Source organism: Pleurodeles waltl, chromosome 12 (genome assembly GCF_031143425.1).
Source record: "Pleurodeles waltl isolate 20211129_DDA chromosome 12, aPleWal1.hap1.20221129, whole genome shotgun sequence".
Lineage (NCBI taxonomy): Eukaryota > Metazoa > Chordata > Amphibia > Caudata > Salamandridae > Pleurodeles > Pleurodeles waltl.
Window position 1 is genome coordinate 221,901,703 of NC_090451.1, and position 20,325 is coordinate 221,922,027.

Consider the following 20,325-nt stretch of genomic DNA (forward strand, 5'->3'; position numbering starts at 1 on the left):
CTGCTCATGCAGCTATGCCCTCACCTGTGGTATAGTGCACCCTGCCTTAGGGCTTTAAGGGGTGCTAGAGAGGTGAGTCACCTATGCCATAGGCAGTATTTGTGTGCATGGCATCCTGAGGGGGATGCCATGTCGACTTTGCCTTTTTCTCCCCACCAACATACACAACCTGCAATGGCAGTTGCATGTGTTAGGTGAGGGTTCCCTTAGGGTGGCACAACACATGCTGTAGCCCTTAGGGACCTTCCCTGGTCACAGGGCCCTTCGTACCACTGATACCTTTTACAAGGGACTTATCTGTGTGCCAGGGGTGTGCCAACTGTGGAAACAATGGTCAATTTTTTGTGAAAGAACACTGGTGCTGGGGCCTGGTTAGCTGGGACCCATCACACTCTGTCAAGTCAGCATCAATATCAGGCAAAAAGTTGGGGGGTAACTTCAACAAGGAGCCATTTTTCTCCACATACATACAGCTGACTCAAATGACAAGCTGAGGTGAGCCTAACTAAATTTGCTTCTAAATAACACATTTGGTGCTAATAACTGCCATGATTTTAAACTGAGATTTTTTTTTTTTTAAGCAAGGATAACCAGCACAAAACCCAAAGATGAGATGCAAATAAAACAATTTCAACATTCAAGTTAATTACCAGGTTGCCATTTCACATAAGGTAGCTATTTTCCACCGTTTAAACCAGAAGTCAGCCGAGACAAACTCAAATGTTTGCACTGCATTTTTTGGTCCTCTACCTTGCTGATGCCAAACAGTAGTTTGTGGCAGTGAAGCTCTTGTTCATTATTACTAATCAAGACTTGAAAAATTATAACAGATTAGGGGACTGGACTTCAATTCTGCTATTGTGCAGCGATCAACAATAAAGTTATCATGCAAATATGACTTTTCAAATGGTTTTGTCTTTAGCGCTTTCTTTACTTACACACTGAAGAGAACATGAACTTACTACTGTTGGGTTGTTTGGTCTTCTATAAAAACACGGTCTAAAAGAAAAATAGAACCAAAAAAAAAGTAAATACAAAAGTAAAGAATACTTACCTGCCAGGTTTCGAGGGAGATGAAGTTTTGATATGCAATGTTGAGGTGGATGATGTGGCAGCTGTGGATGTGGCAACGGAGGTCTCTATCAGTCTCTGAGGTGGTTCCGGACTCTCGTTTAAGTCACTAACTTGACTGTCTCTCTCGGTTACAAGTTTCCCTATTGACACAGTATGTTTTATCCTCGTTCTGGAGTCCAATGCAGAACAACCCTTGTTCCTTGATTGATTTCTGTATGAAAAGATAGGGTACTTTGACTTCTGGTATGAAAGGTCTGTCTCACACAGTTCAGAAAAGGCAGCATCAGAGTCCTGTGCATCAGATAGCTTCTTGAAGGCGGCTTTCAGAGCACTAAGACTATAGGTCTCCAGGCTGTCAACCTCTAGTCTAAAATGAAAAACAAACAATGTATAAGCAAATGCAATAAGACAATTAGTAAATGGGAAATCAACTTACAAGACACAAAATATATCTTATCCAGGAGAAGGTCATATGCTATAAAGGTGAAAAAGAGTATATGAAAAAAGCATGCCTGTGTAACCTATAAACTATTTCACACAAACAAGTTCAGTACTCTGATACCAACTGGCAATTAGTACTGTGGTGAGTGAGGGTTGTCCTTCTCTGGCTGCTACCGCTATCCACCCATCCAATCACCCGAAGAAGACCTAGCATACAACCACCCTTCAACCAAAGACCTTCATTCACAAATTTAAGCAACTGGTACAGTGGTGTAACAAAGGCCCCCGCAGCCCTCTCGGTGCAGGAGAGTCCCCGAATTTCTGGGGGGCTCCCCTCAGCACTGTACACTGTGCACTGGCGGCAAGCCCCTGATTGGGTCCAGGGGTGAGGGGGGCCCCCATCAAGGTACTTTGCAGGGGCTCCTCATCAAGTTTCGTTACACCGTCGAACAGGTACTTCCTAAAGTACTGTTCCTGCCATCCCCACACAACCATCATTCTTTTCTTTTGCATTAGCATCAGATTTTCATAGTGCCGTAGAACCTTAACAGTCCTTCATCAGAGAAAATTATATGTTTTAATACTTGATGAACTAGTGGTTTACAGCTGTTGAATGATGTCGGAATGACACATTAGGAGTTCTTGCAAGTCAGGTATTTGACACACATGGTTACTACATAGATACAATGGTTTCATTACTTGTCCCAAGTGCAAGACTTGCAAATAAAAGCCATGGATTATAAAAACCAGATAAGAAGGAAACTATGCAAAATTAAAAATGTGATGACATGAAAGCACCCTTTATTGGTAATGCTATTCCGTGCCTACATAGTAAGTCTCATCTGCAGAGCACTAGAAGATCAGTAAAAGCACATTTTCAAGAACATGGTATGCTATGGTAGAGTATATGAGGGTCTGTCATTGCCTTGTATTTTATGGTATGGTATGGCCATTCATTGTATAGTATGGCAAGCTATAAATGACCTGTCATCGTATACTTCAGTATGGTCTATCACAGTATAGTATGGTATGCCCTGACACTGTATAGTATGGTATGGTTTGTCGTTGTACAGTATGCTACACTATGGTCTGTCATTGTATAGTTAGGTATGGCATCGGCCTGTTGTTGCATAGTATTGTAAAAGCCAAGTTAACTTTATATTTCTAAAACTTCATTTATGCCCCCTGAGTCTGCATGGTAGGCAGACTCCTTCTTTCCCAGATAGAGACTGAAATTTTAGATGGCATTACCTCACCTAAGGGAGGCTGGTTGTGAGGCATACACCAGCTCTGGTTGCAAAGCAGGCCTCCGTTCCTTGGTCAAAGAGGACTTGGAACTGAATAAAGTGGGTTGGCTTGGGCCCAATGGAGGGCATTTTCTGGGGCTTCAACAATAAGCCAGGGGTAAATGAAGTCTGCGATCTGTTGGTATGTATCCTTTCCATAGCCAGTAGACACTGCGCAATATTTAATTACCCACAGGTTATGCTTGATATTAGACAATATATGCAAACAAGTCATCAAATTAGAAGTTATGAATTTACATACAAGTCGTTGATATTTTGAGTTACAAATGCATACAAATCTAAGTGGATCACTACATACACGTGCAAATGAAGTGCTGCATTTACTTTTGCAAAATCAGCGGTATCAAATTCCTTCTAACGGGCTGAATCAATCTATTCAAGCTACTTTCTGCAGAATCTAGCTGCTGGGCCCTCCGTATTCCCCTCCCCCGCTTCCTATTACACACTCAATCACAAGTAAAGGGTTCTCATCTGTTTCTTAGAGTTGGGAGGTAGTGATGGGGTCATAGGAATCCAGTCCCAGAAGAAAATGTGTAAAATATGTTAAAATAGAAGTCATATACGCACACACATGCCTAGTGCCAAAAAAGCAGAGGAACGCTTTCAGATAATACTTTTTCATTGCAGCAGAAGCCTCTGTAACACACAACGCAGGAACATTTTGGGATATGGTTGACGTAATGCACCAAACTAAGTTAGGTAAATGGCATGCCATTTCTCCCTCACTTGTCAAATAAAGACACTCAAGCATTGGATATGTGTATGGTGCGAGTCTTACACGCCCATTAAAGAGCCATTTTGTTGATCTGGCTAAGTTGTAAAAGAGTAGGAGTGACTGCAGGACATGACGTTATGGTCAGGGCTGCTGACTTTGGAACCGGGGAACCAGGTTTGAGCCCCATCACCTGTTCAACATGCTGTGACCCTCGGCTCGTCACTTACCGGTTCTTACAGAAAGCACTCCAATGCTCTTGGGTAGAGTTTGTGAGGAATATACATATATACATACGCACACATACATATATATACATACACACACACACATACACAGAGATATACACACACATATGTATATATACATATATATCAGCAGCACACTGTGCTTGAGGGAGACATGGGAGTAGAGAAGCATTCAAGGGAGCCTGCTTGATAAAAGATGCCCTCTTATGGAGTGCTTCAGGAAAAAGAAACAAGTGACAGAAATAGGGACGATGGCAACAAGCATCAGAGCAGGATGGAGAGAAAAAAAGGTTTCTCAATACGAGCTTGACCAGCAGAAGAGCACCTATAAAGAAATCAATCAGTACTTGGCCCATGGTTCACTGGAGGGAAGAGGCACACAAAGAGAAAGTGAAACAGAATGCACTGACCAAGGAAAAGCAAGGAAATGAGTGACGATGAAGCCAATCAATGGCAAGCAATGAGTGGGCTTAAAGCCCCTTTTAAAAGTTTTTTTTTTTTAAAGAAACATCCGATTGTCGCAGTTGCAGCACATGCCCCGTCTGAAGCAAGACCTAAACAACCCTTAAAGACTGCATAAAAACTTTTTGGGAAAGACCAAAAGGACTGGCTAAAAAGAACTACATAATTTACAAAAGTATATAAGATTGGGGTTCTTCTTCAGTAAAATCAATGCTGAAATAAAAAGATTTATTTTCTGCTTTCATTCTTTATAACGTTTTATATTTCGCAAACAACCACATTGAAATAAAGTGAGAGCAGAACAGCAGCCAGGAAGTGTTTTGCGACATGAATAATATTCACTTCATTAGAGCACACTATTAGTACACAGATTCCATTACCTAGGTCAGAAGCCAATCATGCAGCACCTTTTGAATTACGAAGATCATTTTTTATTATTCAATATCTTATTTATTAATGCAGCTTAGGCATGATAACCTCCATAGTGTTGGCTCAGATGCGTGCCGAAGTGAAGAGGTCTTGGGTGCCTCTATTGGTATATGACATACACAAAAGATGTGCAGGAATCAGCAGCAGTTTTGTCACTTGATGCTGTCAAAGAATCTGATACTTCTGAATAGTCCAGTGTTCAGTATGCCAACTAAAACTGGATTTGGATCGAACTACATGGCATGGTTAAGAGTGCCATATACGCAAGCTGTGACTACACTACTGGTGAAAGGGACACAATCTAACCCCTTTCGATCAGACAGGGGGATAAGGTAAGGCTGTTCTCTGTCCCCTATGGACTTTGCACTGGTATTGTAAAACATGGTAGGCTGGCTCCTTGGGAGTACTCATAAGGGGCCTGAGATGCTAGAATGCATGGGACATATAGATTTTATATGCTGATAATAGCCTCTATGTAGCAGAACCAGAAATAAGTAGATCAGCTACTCCAGATTTAAACAACATTTGGCAGGTAAAGTACTGAGGTTACCACATAAATTGGGGAATATCACATTTATATCCCTGTCAGAACAGTCACCATGAGAACTGTCTTAATGCTCATTAACCAGATGCACAGAGGGCTTTCAACACTTGCATCTACATAACGCTCAGATGAATTCTTAAGTTGCAACATATACATCCTAACAAATACGTTTAAGGGGGATGTGAAGCACTGGAGGTCACTGCCATTGACACTTCTAGACTGGGTGTCTGTGTTCAATATATAACTTATCCCCACCCACACAATCACTATTTAAAGCATGGAAGAAAACAAACAAGTACTTGTGGTGGGGAACAATCTTGACAAGAGAGACACCATTATAGAAGACTAATTTATTACGAGAGGTTGGGGCCAAGAGACGCCAACAGGGGACTACTTGCCCAGGGAGGGACTACAAGAAGTGGAACCTTTTAACTGACCTAACCTTTGGCAAAATAAAGTGCATTTTGGACTCCTCTGCCGAGGGACACAAGACGCCAAGAGAGGACTACTATCCTCAGGATATGCTTTGCTCCTGGGAGGAGCTACTGGGGCAGGGCCCTCTCCCTGACATTTGGAGTCATAAAGTGCGCTTTGGACACCCGAAGCGCAGGATGTGTACAGGCCACAACTGGGCAAAGCTGACTGCAGAGCTTTTGGTGGAAATGGGAGTTGTTCATAGCGTGTTTTTAACCTGGGGTGGGCAGCATGGGGAAGAGGATAGCTGCTGAACCACTGCAGGGTGTTAGCAAACCTCCTAAAGGGTCAAACCATGGAGCAGAAAATTACACACTGCAACAAATAGATGGCTTAATTGAAGAGGATGAGACTATCTTCAGCTATAATGGTGTTCGCACCCCTAGTAAAAAGTCAGTTTCGAAACTGATGCATTACTACAGGACAAAACTCCATCTCTGCAATACTAGCGACCAGCCGAGTATTGTTTCTTCAGGTCCTCTGGTGCCCAATCAAGGCTTGGCCAATGCACCTGTAAATCATTCACAATCACAGCCTCTATCCAATAGGAAATCTATGCAGGATATATGCAGCAATGGGCAGCACAAGGTGGAAATGTCTATCCCATGAAGCAATAGATTTGCTCCTCTGATGACCCCCAGATAGGGATAGTCAATGTTTTACCAGATGTGATTCAATTGCAAGAGGAATCTAATGAGACTTATGTGAATACAAGAATTGACTAATTGAGTGAAGTAAAATTTATGGTGGCCAAACTTAACCATAGGCTACAGGCAGTGCAGGATGGAGGCTTACCTCTGGCCCCTGGAGCCTTGTCTGAACTCCAGGAGGGCCCGTGATTAACACACCAGATACTTTAGCCTGAAATGTACAAACAAATAAGGGACATTATATAGAAATATACAATATCTACAATCCAACCTCACCAAGTAGTAGAATGTCCCCAACTTAACCTATTTTGGAAAAAACATTTATCTTGTGTCAATCATAGACCATCTATTAGACTTGCTGGGGACATTAATGTCCCCTAAAAAGCTTGTGAATGTTTAAAGGACGTTACAAGCTATGAAGGTAAAATCTTGGAAATTCATATCCTTAACGAAGCCCCATGAAACCTCCCTGTGGTAGCATATCAACCTGCCTTTTTAACTCTTTCTTACTGCGTTAGGTCTTGTAACTGCCATTCCCTATCAGACAAGTAGATGTCGTACACATTCACCATAAACTCTTACAGGAAGAGGTTAGATTATTTAATTTTGGATACAAAGCTTTGGTAATACTTTGTTGATTTAAAAATCTTATTAAGCAATAGCAATAGTGAACATAATACACTGCAACTTATCTTGATTGATGATGTGATCTGCGATTTGTCAAAAACATCAGTAGCCCCATTCGTTGGAAATAATCGAAGGACAGTGAAATGAAACATATTACAAAGTAAGCAAGGGATGCTTGAGCAAATATATAAGTCCTTCAGTATAAGTATAAATCCATATCCTGAGCTCCCTATTTGTGATATTCCTGTTAGTGAGATCCATAATTCACTGTTTCACAAACTAAAGGAATTATGCTGTTTGTCCCAGTCACAAACTAAAGGAATTAAGCACAAAGACATCGGAAACTATCTACACCGCCTCACGGACATCCCCCACTTGGTATACTGGTCAGTGTAGGAAGGTTAAAACTGCTCTTATCTTAGCCATAAAATCATGTAAGACTTCAGCTATTAGAGTAGCAAGAACTAATTATATGCACCTCTGACATCACAAGAAGAAGAATTGGGACAAAGCCAACTGGGCGGACCTCTCTGAACAGTAGAGCCAGCACAATCAAGGCTTTATATTTCTTATGATCTGTTGGAAGCATTTTAAGTTAAAAAAGGTGTGCCCTTTGCGGACCTGAGGGCTGATTTATCTGGTGCAGAGGAAAAAGTTGTAGGATACTCTTATGTCATTGGGAATCCCAGAGTACATCTTAGATATTCAATTAGGCTCCACACAGTCAACTATGCTCAAGTGCAATGAGGAATGAATGGGGAGCTAACTAAGCATAGCCCCGTAGAACGTGGTTTGAGAAAGCGGTCTGTTTAAGCACCAACGTTGCTCTCCCTTTATATTAACAAGGCTATTCATTTTCTTAACCTTTATGCTCAAAATCAATGGTAAGCTTGTACCAGCATTACTATTTGCAGATGATACCCTTGTTACTTCACGTACCCCACTGGGTTTGAAGAATTTATAGAATACATTTAATGAGTTCTGTATTCTGAAGGCTTTAGAGATAAATCACACTAAAACAATATATATTATTATAGAGGCTTGTAAGTCATCTAAGAGGGGAGTGAGGATGGATGGTCATCTGCTGGGCAGGGTCAAAAGTTTTGACTATCTGGGGGTCAGGACTGAAAATTTACTCTTTGAGAAAAGTTCTAGTTATGAGTAAAGCATGTTTGCTTAATAAAGGGTCTGCTGTTCATAAATGTACAGAGCAAGAACCTCTTGGTCAATATCAACCATTATCAAGGTGTGTATCAAGCCAAAGCACTAGTTGCTGCACTCTTCAGTGCAGTAATAAGGGGAATGGCAAATACCTCAAAGTTAGTTTGGTACGAAAGTGGCATTATAACATCATTGTTGAACCTATCCCAAGGTACACCAATTGTACCACTGACTATGGAATGTAGGGGATAGGGGATTTGGCAGCACTCCAACTCTTATTTGGTCAACTCCTGAGTTGTCCTCCTACAAGAGAGGGCTTGAAGAGATTTTGATTTTGGATAAGGATCTTACACCGCGGGTTCAGGTAAAGTTTTGAGTAATAACATTGGGTATGGATGCAACCTGAAAGGAACCATCTTCAATCACTAGAGAAACAAGAGGAATCATAATTTCTGCCTTTTAGATTTATGTAGAACATTGTTGCTACGCTCTGCTGGAACTGGTTGTTTAACAAATATGTTTTTGGCATTTAAAGCAATCCAAGGCTTTGAAAGATATTCAGATGATATTTTCCCACAACAGGCTAGAACCTTCTATGTTAAATTTAGGTATAGAATCATATTAACCAATAGCTTCATATCTAAATGAAGGGGCGGGGGTCTGACGCTAAAGGTACTTGCGGGTTTTGTAAAAAATACTGTAGAAAACGTTGACCATACTTTTTTTCTTTTGCCCAGTTTACAAATACACCAGGAAAAAGTGAATAAGACCACTTTGTCTAAACCTGTGATTTAGACAGTATTCCATAGCTTTTAGAGATTTCCATAATGGAGTGAGTGAGTCCACTGTTTTTAGTATTAGTATATTTTTATATGCTATCTGGATTAGGAAGAAGTATCAGGGGTTTTCTTTATAGTAACTTATGCAATACTGAATGTTTTATATTGTCTATTTAAGTTTATTTTTATATACTATTACATTGTGTTTTAGGGGGAATTTCCCCGAATAAACATTGTTGACGATAAGATGTTAGTCATCATCCACAATGATTCCATACAGTTCCAGAAATGGGATCTAATTGGGATATCTGGGACTTGGAAGAGTGTACCCACTTAGAAACGCTCAAGGAGGAGTATGAACTAGCTTACAATGAAACATATAAATACCTACAACTCAGACATGTACACACACTTCCCAACTAGAAGACAGAGTTCTTTCTGAACCTCATCCTCCGAAGGCAATTTCTTTGATGTACAAGAAGAGAAATAACTTGATAGATCTATAAACGTTTCTAAGGGAAAGATGAACGGGGGACATGAGAGATCTTCAGGATGATTAATGGGAGGAGGACCTCTAATCGCAGAGAGAAGTGGCAAACAGAGCAGTATTTAAGCTAGTAGAATTAAAACATTCTGAACATTTCACAGCTCACCAAGAAACACCTAGCTAAGATCAGGAGAGCCAAAACAAGTGCTTTAGACCTTGTAGGCAATTAACTACGTTCACAACTACAATATGGCTGTGCACTGACCAAAGCATTTCTGGAAGGGTGTAGGGGATTGCTTGACACAGCTTGAAGAGGTTCTCAGACAGCCTAAAGCTAAATTGTTCCTTCCTACTAGAAATATGGGAGAAGATTACCTCTACAAAGTACCAGAAGATATTATACATCTTAGGTTTAATGGAGAGGAAACAAAGCATAACTAGACAGTGGGGTGCAACTGCCACCCTCAAAGGAGAAGCGTGGAAAAAGACTATGGATTGATTCATTGTTGCGGAAAAGTTATTTTATGAACGGAAAATGGAAAAAATATGGCTGCAGTAAAACATGTAGAAAGGTATATCATAAGATCTCCCAATAATGAACTGAGGTATAGACTGTTGTGATATGCAAAAGCCAAATCCCCTTCCAGACTCAGGAAAAAATGTTGACAATGTAAAACATTTCTCTTTCTACTGTAGTGTTGAATACATATAGAAACTGTAAAAAATGGTTATCATTTCTGCATAATTTCAACAAAAAAATGTAAACAAAAAAAAACTCAATGGTACAGAGGTATAGACTGGCTGCAAAGATGAATCCTTGAACCAAAATGAACCAAATTGTCAAGGTCTGGGTTTTATACTTAATTTATTGTGGAAATATACAGGACACCTGAAGATATATTTTTCCCGTGAGTTACAACTACCACAGTAAATATAAATGGTATAATTTAAGGTAGTGATTTACGAATATATAAAACGTGCAGTAAACAAATAAAGAAAACAGTTCACTAACTTGATTAATCTGTGCTGACCAATAGGCAATTCCACACATCTTCTGCAAGATTACTGATGCTAAATGATTAATGTGTGTTCTGACATTGGTTAAAAATAAGTCAATCACTTGATCCTATCCAGGCATTACCTTCTAGACATATTATTTGAAGTACAAGCAAGCTATCAGCTTCATGATAATACATGCATGGATAGCAATGCACAGCATGACAAATCACATCTTGAAATATTCGTAAAATTACATGGAATTTATTTTAGGTTCTTACAAAACCACAAGTACTTGCTGCATGTCCTATGGAGGTCATTTAATTTACCCATATGGCCATACCGCATCAACAGCATAAAAGGAGAAGTATCAGCAAAATGAGCAAACATTATAACAAAAAGTCTGTTTGTGATGAATGCAGTAAAACAATGTTTTGTCTAAGACTCCACACAAACAGGAACCTTGTGCAAGTTAAGAACACTATATATTTATGTCTGCAACTGCAATACAAGGATTCCTTGGATTAATATAAACTTTAATGGTTTTTCATAAACAATGGACAGCTATATAATAATAAAGCTACAAGAGGAACAAGTTACTTAACTTCAGTAACGTTTTATCTGGTAAAGGCATATTCAAGTTGTATACTCCTTACCATAGAATTTCCCCTTCAGGCGTCAGTCTGGATCCGGAGATTTTTCTAGAGCAGTATCCCTGGGTGCCGTTAGGTGGCGTTGGTCGGCTCTGTGTCCGTCGCCGGCATCGCACATGCCAGATATGATGTTGCGGGACCTATCTAGGCGCCACACTGGCGCTGACATCAGTTTCTTTTCAAGACTTTCCCGCCAGAAGAGCAGAGCCATTAAGAAAACTGACCACTGGTGTGTCATAACTAGGGCCCTGAAAGGGAAGTCCTTGTCCCTAGAAATCAGCTCGGATAGTGGGGAGGAAGGGTGGGTCAGTAAGGAAACTGCAACTGGAATATGTCTATACCAGATTAGGAGTTACAGAAGGTAAATAACTTGTTTATCTGATAAAGACTTCTAGTTGCAGATTCCTTAACTTAGAATAGATACCCAAGCAATAACGTCCCCGGAGGGTTTGCAAACCAAGATCATACTAGGAAGTCCTGCAGAACCAAACGGGCAAGGTAACCGTCCCTACAGACCTGACTATCCAGGCAGTAGTGTTTGGTAAACATGAGCAGGTATGCCTACTTTGCTGCCTGGCAGATGTCCAGGACTGGAACTCTGCATGCTATTGCAGTAGTTGCAGGTGTCGCTCTGGTAAAATGAGCAAGCAAACCATTGTTGCTTTTTAGCCAATGCATAGCACATTTGAATGCAGAGAACAAACCATCTAGAGATTGTTCACTTCTGCACTGCCAGACCTTTTTTTCCCACCCACATACCCAACAAAGAGTTGATCATGCAACCTCTACTCTTTAGTATGATCACGGTAGAACGCCAATGCTTTTTTTGGGTCCAGGCTGTGGAGTCTCTCTTTTTCCTAAGAAGGATGAGAGGGTGAGTAAAAAGAAGGCAAAGTGAGGGATTGGCCTACATCAAAGGGGTGTGGCTATTTTTGTTGAAAATGAAGCCTGGTGCGAAGCACCACTTTTTGTCAGGATAGGTGGAAAGGTAGGGTGGCTTAGACAACAATGCCTACAGCTCACTCACCCAACATGTAGATGTAATAACCACAAGGAAGGCTGTTTTTATCCTCAGAAGCCTGAGAGGACAGTTATGAAGCGGCTCGAAGGGAGCGCACATGAAATAAGTATGAACCAGATTCAAATACCAGTGAGGCATGAATGGTGATGGAGGAAACATATAGGTAAGACCCTTAAGGAACCTACTAACTATAGGAAACTTAAGGAGGGTTGATCAGGTAATTATCTCAGAAAGGCAGAGACAGTAGACAAATTGCATTTGAAGGTGCCCAAGTAGAGCCCTATTGGGCCAAAGACAGTATAAATAGGAGGACCTCGGAAAGAGGCATGGGTGGGGGGAGGACACGGACTGACCTGTGCACCATGCTACAAATCTGTTCCATCGACAGGCGTGTACCGTTTTGGCGGAGGGACGCCTGGCTGTCACAAGAAACTCTTGGGCCCGTTAATTCTTTATCTTCTTGAGAAATCTGGGCAGAAGTGGTATGGGCGGAAAGGTGTACAGGAGGCCTTAATTCCACTCAAGACAAAAAGCATCACCAAGCGAGTTCCGCCTTGGAAACTCCAATGCGCAAAACTGCTGACATGCACATTATCGATGGGGAGCCCAGATTTCACTGAAGACCAGATGCCTCTGATCTCTGCCTCTCCCATACCAGAAGTGACACATCTGTCACTTCTGTCAGATCTGGTTGGGGAAGGGAGAGGGTTCTGCCTCTGACCCAATCACAGTTCAAAAGCCATCACTGCAGATCTTGTGCAGTTCCCAACGAGATCTGGACCATGTCGGAGAGATCCCCCTGATGCTGCTCCCACTGGAACTTCAGGTCCCACTACAGAGCCCGCATATGCAATCTGGCATATGCCACCCTGAGGATGCAGGAGGCCATGAAGCCCAGCAGTCTGAGTCATTCTCACCAAAATCCAGGATAGAGGCTGAAACATCGTTATCCTAGCCTGAATATCCTGGGCTCGCTGCTCGGGGGGATAAGCCCGAAACAGTACCGTGTCCAGAACAGCTCCAATGAAGGGGAGCATCTGAGAGGGAGTCAAGTGCGACTTTAGCACATTTATAGTGAACCCTAGTGAATGCAGGAGGTCCACTGTAGTCTGGAGGTGGGAGACAACAGCCTGGGATGGGCCTGTCTTTAAATGGCCAGTTGTCGAGGTATGGGAAGACTTAAACCCCTGACCTGCGCAGATGAGCTGTGACCACTCCCATAACTGTGGTGAACACCCAAGGGGCACTGCTAAGGCCAAAGGGGAGCACAGTAAACTGAAAATGCTTGTGGCCTACTGTGAACCGCAAGTATTCTCTGTGGGCAGGCAGGATGGGAATATGTAAATAAGTGCCCTGCAAGTCCAACTCTACCACCCAGTCTCCTGGGTCCACGGCAGATAGAACCTGAGCCAGAGTGAGCATTTTGAACTTGTCCTTCCTGAGGGAGACTGAGGGACCAGAGGTCTGGGATAGGGCAGAGGCCCTTGTCCTTTTTGGCCATCAGAAAGTAGCAGGAATAACAACCATGATCCACTTTTGGCACAGGAACCCTCTCTACGGCTCCCTTGTCAAGAGAGTCGTAACCTCCCCGTGGAGAAGAGCCAAGTGATCATCTGTCATCTCATCGTAGGAGAGTGGCCTGGATGGAGGGGAAGTATCGAAAGGGAGGGAGTAGCCCCTTTGGACTACTTGCAAAACCCAGCTGTCTGACGTGATGGCCTGAAACGGGGCAGGTGATGGCCAATCCTCCGCTGACAGGCCCCTGGTGGGGAAGTGCCAGACTAGGAAGGTTTGGAGGCTGCATAGGGGGGAGGGTGAGCGTGTGTGGACTAGATAGAACGCTGGCTTCCTGACCCACAAGGACATTGGATCCCACATCCCTGGTATGTGCGGCATGGTGGCTAGACGGGAACGGATGTGGTGGGATGCCCCTTCTGTAGCTACGAAAGGGGCAAAAAGCAGACTGAGGGGGGTGAGGGGTGGCTACAAGGCCTAAGGACCTGGCCGTAGCCCTGGACTCCTTAAAGCGCTTGAGCACCAAGTCTGCTTTGTCAATGAAGAGACAGGTGCCAAAGGCCAAGTCCATAAGAGTGGACTGGACATCCCCTGAAAAGCCATACGTTCTGGGCCAAGCATGGTGTCTTAAGGCCACCATTGATGCTTCTGATCTGCTTAGTGAATCGGTTGTATTGAGCCCACATCACATTGTGAGCTGTGTCCCACCAGTCAGCAACAGCTTGGAAGAGAAAGGCCTGGGATTCCTCTGGGACCTGTGGCAGCACCTGTGCACCCTGTCCGTAAGGAATGGGTGTAACAGTTCAAAAGGTATGTGGTGTTCACAGACCGCAATCCCAGGCTGGAGGAAAAAAACATCTTCTTCCTAAGCTGACCCAACCTCTTGGATGCCCTATGCAGGGGTGCGGAAGGCAATGCGCCTAGGGATATGGAGGCTTGGATAACCAAGCTCTCAGGGGTCGGGTGTTATGTCAGAAGACTGGGTCATTTGGAGCAGGTCTATGATGGCAGGCGACTGTCCTGTTTACAGGAGTCCCTGTGCTGGTTTTGGACCAAGTCTCTAACAGGATATCAGTTACAGTCTCATTAAAGGGGAAAAGAGGTTCAGAAGAAGAAGCACCAGGCTGAAGCACCTCTGTCAGGAGGTTAGTCCTGACTGCCACGGAAGGCAGCTTGAAGCCCAGCACCTTGGCTGCTCTCCTTATCACCATGGAGTAGGACACTCACTCCTCCGTAGCCACGGTAGGGAGAGAAAGCATGCCAGCATCAGGAGAAGTGTCCACACCACTAGCCTCACACAGATCTGTCCAACAGTTCATGAGCTCTTCAAGCTGGTATTCCAAAGAGTCCAGCAAACCCTCCCAACCCTCACCATAACCGAACCAAAGGGAATAAGGGTCAGGATCCGACCTAGGGAGCAAGGTCCCAGTCAAAGTCGAAATCAGTGTCACGCAACGCTGCTCCGGCTCTCTGTCAGAGTCGGCAATGAGGATGGGGGTCAATGCAGACTGTGGGCACAGGTGACATCAGAAGCACTGACTTCGGAACCGTCATCAGGGAAGGCCGAGGTGATACAACTGATGCTGGTTCAGACCTGGGAATAGATCTATGGATGCCCTCTGGATCCTAGGCCGAAGCTGCCAGCGCGCAACCTTAGGGGGCTCCTACCAACTCTGCGGGCCTGAAGGTGCTTCAGCGGAGTTGAACTGACCAAATATGAGATGTATGGCCTCATAGAACTCACACAGTTGAGCAGGGAACCTCTGGCTCTCGGAAACTCGGGGACTCGCATAGCTGACCAAAAAGCAAGCTCCGAGCATGGACGCCTGGAGTGATAACGTTCCTTTTCCCTCATCACACTGGCCGACAGTCGGGATGAAGTAGACGGATGTTTGCTCTTCTTCTACTTCTCAATTGTCCTGAGAACATGTAGTGGGACGACGAAGATTGGGGGCTCCACAACCTTCCTCTCAACCAAGATCAGGAGCGGAGTGCAGGGCCGCAAGCAGCTTTATGGACCGCACCCTCAAAGCTTTTGGATTATTGGCCCCGCACTCTGAGCATGCCTTTGGGTTGTGGTGATGTTCCAAACACCACAAGCACATGAGGTGCAGATCCATCACGGTCATGATCCGATGACAGGATTTGTAAGGCTTGAACCAGGTCTTGTGTGATAACATCCAGACACACTGAGAATGAAAACATTCAAAACTTTGACAAAAAGTAAAAAAAGATCTGTCAAAAAGTGACTGGGCGTAGCTCTTCTTCAGATCTGTGCTTGGCTGGCATGAAAAGAAAAGACCTGACATCAGCGCACAAGGGTGGCGCCTATATAGGTTCTGTGACGTCATATGCGGCACGCACGACAGCAATGACGGTTGCAGAGACAGCCAAAACCACCTAATGGCAAGAGGTACTGCTTGAGAAAAATCTCCGGATCCAGACTGACGCCAGGGGGAAATTCTGAGGTAAGTAACCTGCAACTAAAAGTCTCTATCAGACTGATTAATTCAAAACCATTCTTAGAGGCATCAACGAAGTTCAGGTTAGCATGTATAATGATTAGTTAATAGATCCCCAAGACCAATACTGAAGGAAGCTGGCCTGGTGTGTGGTGGTACCTAAGGTATTACACCTCATACTATGTCTAGGTATCCCCTCTTAGTGAAGTGTAGGCAGTGTCTAGAAACTAGGCTCTCTAGAAGTAGCTGTGGATAAGCACTAAAGGTACTTTATTTTTGGATCCACAATACCACAAAAATACTAGAAGGGCAACCGTCCAATAGGAGGTAGGTAATACATCAATTCTAGTGGCAGAAGTCGAAGTGGAGGTGGCAGAGGAATCCTGCTGGATCCTTGCAAGTCAAATGTGAGGTCCCACCCAAGTGAGAGACCCCAAATAGGATTGGTCACCTAGCCAGGTAAGCACCTATCAGGAGGGGGCTTGATGTCACCTGCCTACACAACTTACTCAGAGTTCCCTGCCAACCTTGGAAACAAGATGGCAGAACCCAGGGACCCTCTGTAGGAGCTCTGAACACCACCCTGGGGTGGTGATGGACAGGGAAGTAGTCACTCCCCTTTCCATTGTCCAGTTTCGTGCCAGAGCAGGGACTGGGGGGTCCGTGAACTGGTATGGACTGGTTTATGCACTGAGGGCACTTAATGTGCCCTTCAAAGCATTCCAGTGGAGCTACCCCTCCCAAGCCAGTCACACCTATTTCCAAAGGGAGAGGGTGTTACCTCCCTCTCCCAAAGGAAATTCTTTGTTCTGTCTTCCTGGGCTTGATCAGATCTGCCCGGAATACCCTGTAAGACTGGTGGACGCAATGCTGGGGGTCCTCTAAGGAGCCCCCAGAGTGCATGGAATCATACTTCCAATACTTGCAACAGTATTGTGGTATGATTTCGACATGTTTGATACTAATCATGCCCAGGTTAAGAGTTACCATTATGTGGTTGGGCATAGGTAGTGACCTATGTCCAGTAAACACGTAAAATGTGTCCCCGCACTGACGAAGTACAGGGAAGTGGAGTTTGTGGAGCACCTCTGCTAGAGCAGGGGTGACTTCACACACAGGTGCCTGCACCTTGCTTCCTGGGCTGAGAAGGGTTACCACCGCAGGGGTGACTTACAGTGACCTGTAGTGAAAACGGGTGTATGCACCCGTTTCACGCAGACTGCAATGGCAGGCCTGCAGAACCCTTTGCATGGGCTCCCTATGGATGGCCAAATACCTGTTGCAGCCCATAGAAATCCCCTGGCACTCCCAATGCCCTGGGTAACTAGGTACCATATACTAGGTACTTATAAGGGGGGACCAGAATGCAAATTGTGGGGAGAAAAAAAAGGTACAGTTACCAAGTTGGAAGGAGAGAGCATATTCATTGGGGTCCTGGTTAGCAGGATCACAGTGAAGACAGTCAAACACACTGACAACAGGCAGAAAATGGGGGTAACCATGCCAAGAAAGAGGCTACTTTCCTACAAATACCTTTGTGTTATGTGATAAGCCCAGGTTCTTAAGGGGTTATTGAGCAAACCCATATGTTACAGCAGAGGTTGGATAAGAAATAAGTCACTTACCTGTAACTGTAGTTCCCCAGTATTGGACACTTTCATAGAATCACATGCTTGAATCCTTCCCCGTCGTCGAGATGGGAGTCCCCGGTGTAATAAAGAAGCTATGCTCAAGGGCTTATTCAGATTAAGTGCTTTGGCCTTAAAATTAGAAACCTATCACAGTCGTTTTGTAAAAAAGGACCAAACTCCAATGTCAACCAATCAGATCACACCACCCTCTAGAACCCTCCTGTGAGGAGCTGGCTTCCCCCAGACTTTCCAAGCACTAGTGCTGCAATAGATACTACTGAGAGAATGAAGGTGAGCTCCCCAGGGGAGGTGGATGGACCATATGTTAATCTATGAAAGTGTCCAATACTGGAGAACTACAGTTACAGGTAAGTAACTTATTTATTACTCCAGTATTCGAACTTTCATAGATTCACATGCTTGAATCAGAATAGTAAGCAGTGAATAACACCTTTTCTACATGTTCAATAGCAACATAGTATTCTATATGTGAAAGAGCGTGACAAAATTCTCATAAGCTTTTCTTGCGGTCTATAGCCTGGAGAACATAAAGGTATTACTTTTATATAAAATGTGACATAATACAAAACAAGCAGATGGAGGGACGAATAAATGGCTTTCTTTCATTGGAATAGATGTCTGAGGACTGCTTCCCCAACTGCTGAATCTTGAAGCGACTCCGTATCCAGGAAATAGTGCTGCGTGGAAGTATGAACTGTCTTCCATGTTGCAGCACGACAGATGTCCTGTATTGAAACACCTGCGAACAGTGCACAGGATGTGGATATTTCTCTGGTGGAATGTGCTTGCACACTCGTGTGCAATGGTCTACCTGCCTTCTGATGACAGAAAATGATTGTGTCCTTAATCCATCGAGAAATAGTCTGTTTAGTTACAGGGTGCCCTTTTCTAGAGGTACTGAAGGCTCTGAATAGCTGGTTAGTCTTTCTAAAGTACTTAATTCTGTCCAAATAAAGTTAGATACATCTTTTAAGATGGAGTGAATGCAGGGAACGTTCCGCAGCAGTTTGGGGGTTCAGGAAAAATGACTTTAGCACTACTGGCTCATTAATATGAAAATCCGAAGGCACCTTAGGGATGAATTTGGGATTGGTGCGTAGAATAACTATAATTTTTGAATTCCAAGAAACGTTCCTGTATTGTGAAAGCCTGGATTTTGCTGACCCTTTGTGCCGAAGTAAGGGCGCGGAGGAGAGCCACCTTCCATGTGAGGTACTTGATGCCTGCCCTGTGAATGGGTTCAAAGGGCTCCTTCATGAGCTGCCCGAGGGCGATGTTAAGTTGCAATGCTGGAGGTGGGGCTTTCACCGGAGGAAAGGATCTGAAGAGACTCTTCAAGAATTGTTACATTAATCTCAGAGAACGTAAGGATGGTTTCCCTAGTATTCTCATATGTCGGGATAGCTGCTAGATGGACCCTGATGCAGGCATGGGCAAGCCCTGAGCGTGCTCGCTGTAAGAAGTATGGTAACACTTTTTCTGGGGCGGAGGAGAGAGGGTGTATGTTCCTGGCTTCACACCACAAACAAAACTGTTTCCACTTCAGGTGGTACGTTTTATTTGTGCTATCTGCTCGTGCTTTAGCTAGTATGCCCCTGCAATCGATTGGTATATCTAAGCGGCCGAATTTGTTGAATTCATGAGCCATGCCGATAAGCTCAGAGTCTTGGGATCCAGATGTCTTACTTGTCCATGGTTGATGGTGAGCAGCTCCAGAATTGGTTTCATTCTGATGGGTGGACATGAGGATAGTAGAAGTAACTCAGTGTACCAAGGTTGACGTGGCCACGCTGGAGCTAGCAGAATTATTTGGCAGGGGTCCGACTTTATTTTCCTGATTACCCTTGTGAAGAGAGGAATTGGAGAAAAGGCTTATGCATAAATCCCTGACCATGCGATCGAAAATGCATCCCCCCACGATCCCGGTTGGTGATGCCAACTTGCATAATATTGGCATTTGGTGTTCTGGGAAGTTACGCACAGATCCAGATTCAGTTTTCCCCCCTGGTCAGATATTCCATCCAGTGTCCGCTGGTCTAATTCCCACTCGTGAGGAGATGTTGTCAACCTGCTCAATGAATCCGCGATGGTATTTTGTAAGCCTGGGACATGCTCCGCTGTTATGTGCACTGAGTGCTGGATACACCAACTCCAAATGGTCTGCGCTTCTCGAGATAGTAGGTGGAAACGCATTCCTCCTTGCTTGTTGGGATAGTGCATTGTGATGCTATTGTCCGTTCTGACAAGCACCGTTGATCCTCGAATTCTCTGGAGGAAGTCTTGCAAAGCAAAATACACTGCTCTCAGCTCTAGAAGGTTGATGTGAAAGAGATGGTAAGAAGGGGACTCCATTTGCCGCTCACTTGAAGGTCCTACAGGCATGCACCCCATCCGGTCAGTGTTGCATCTGTCGATACAGTCAGTGCAGGAACCCGCCGTAAGAAGTGCAGACCTCGTGAAATGTTTTCAGGAACTGTCCACCAATCGAGAGAAGCTATCATAAGTGGCATTATGTGGATCCTGTCCTTGAAGGATCCTTGTGCTTGCTTCCATTGTTTGTCCAGCTCCTCTTGAATTGGATGCATGTGAATTAGACAGTGAGGATTGAGGCTTATACATGATATCATCCCT

The 20,325-nt window shown here is 44.0% G+C and overlaps 1 protein-coding gene across 6 annotated transcripts in view; it reads right to left on the minus strand.

The window, feature by feature from the left end:
* The window catches only part of TERF2 (telomeric repeat binding factor 2), a 271,686-nt gene that overhangs the window by 77,140 nt on the left and 174,221 nt on the right, over nt 1-20,325 (minus strand). For all 6 annotated transcript variants that reach the window (XM_069216855.1, XM_069216859.1, XM_069216858.1 and 3 more), the window contains one exon: nt 1,055-1,441. In XM_069216855.1, coding sequence (XP_069072956.1) covers nt 1,055-1,441 — 387 coding nt within the window. The remainder of the gene's footprint in view (nt 1-1,054; nt 1,442-20,325) is intronic.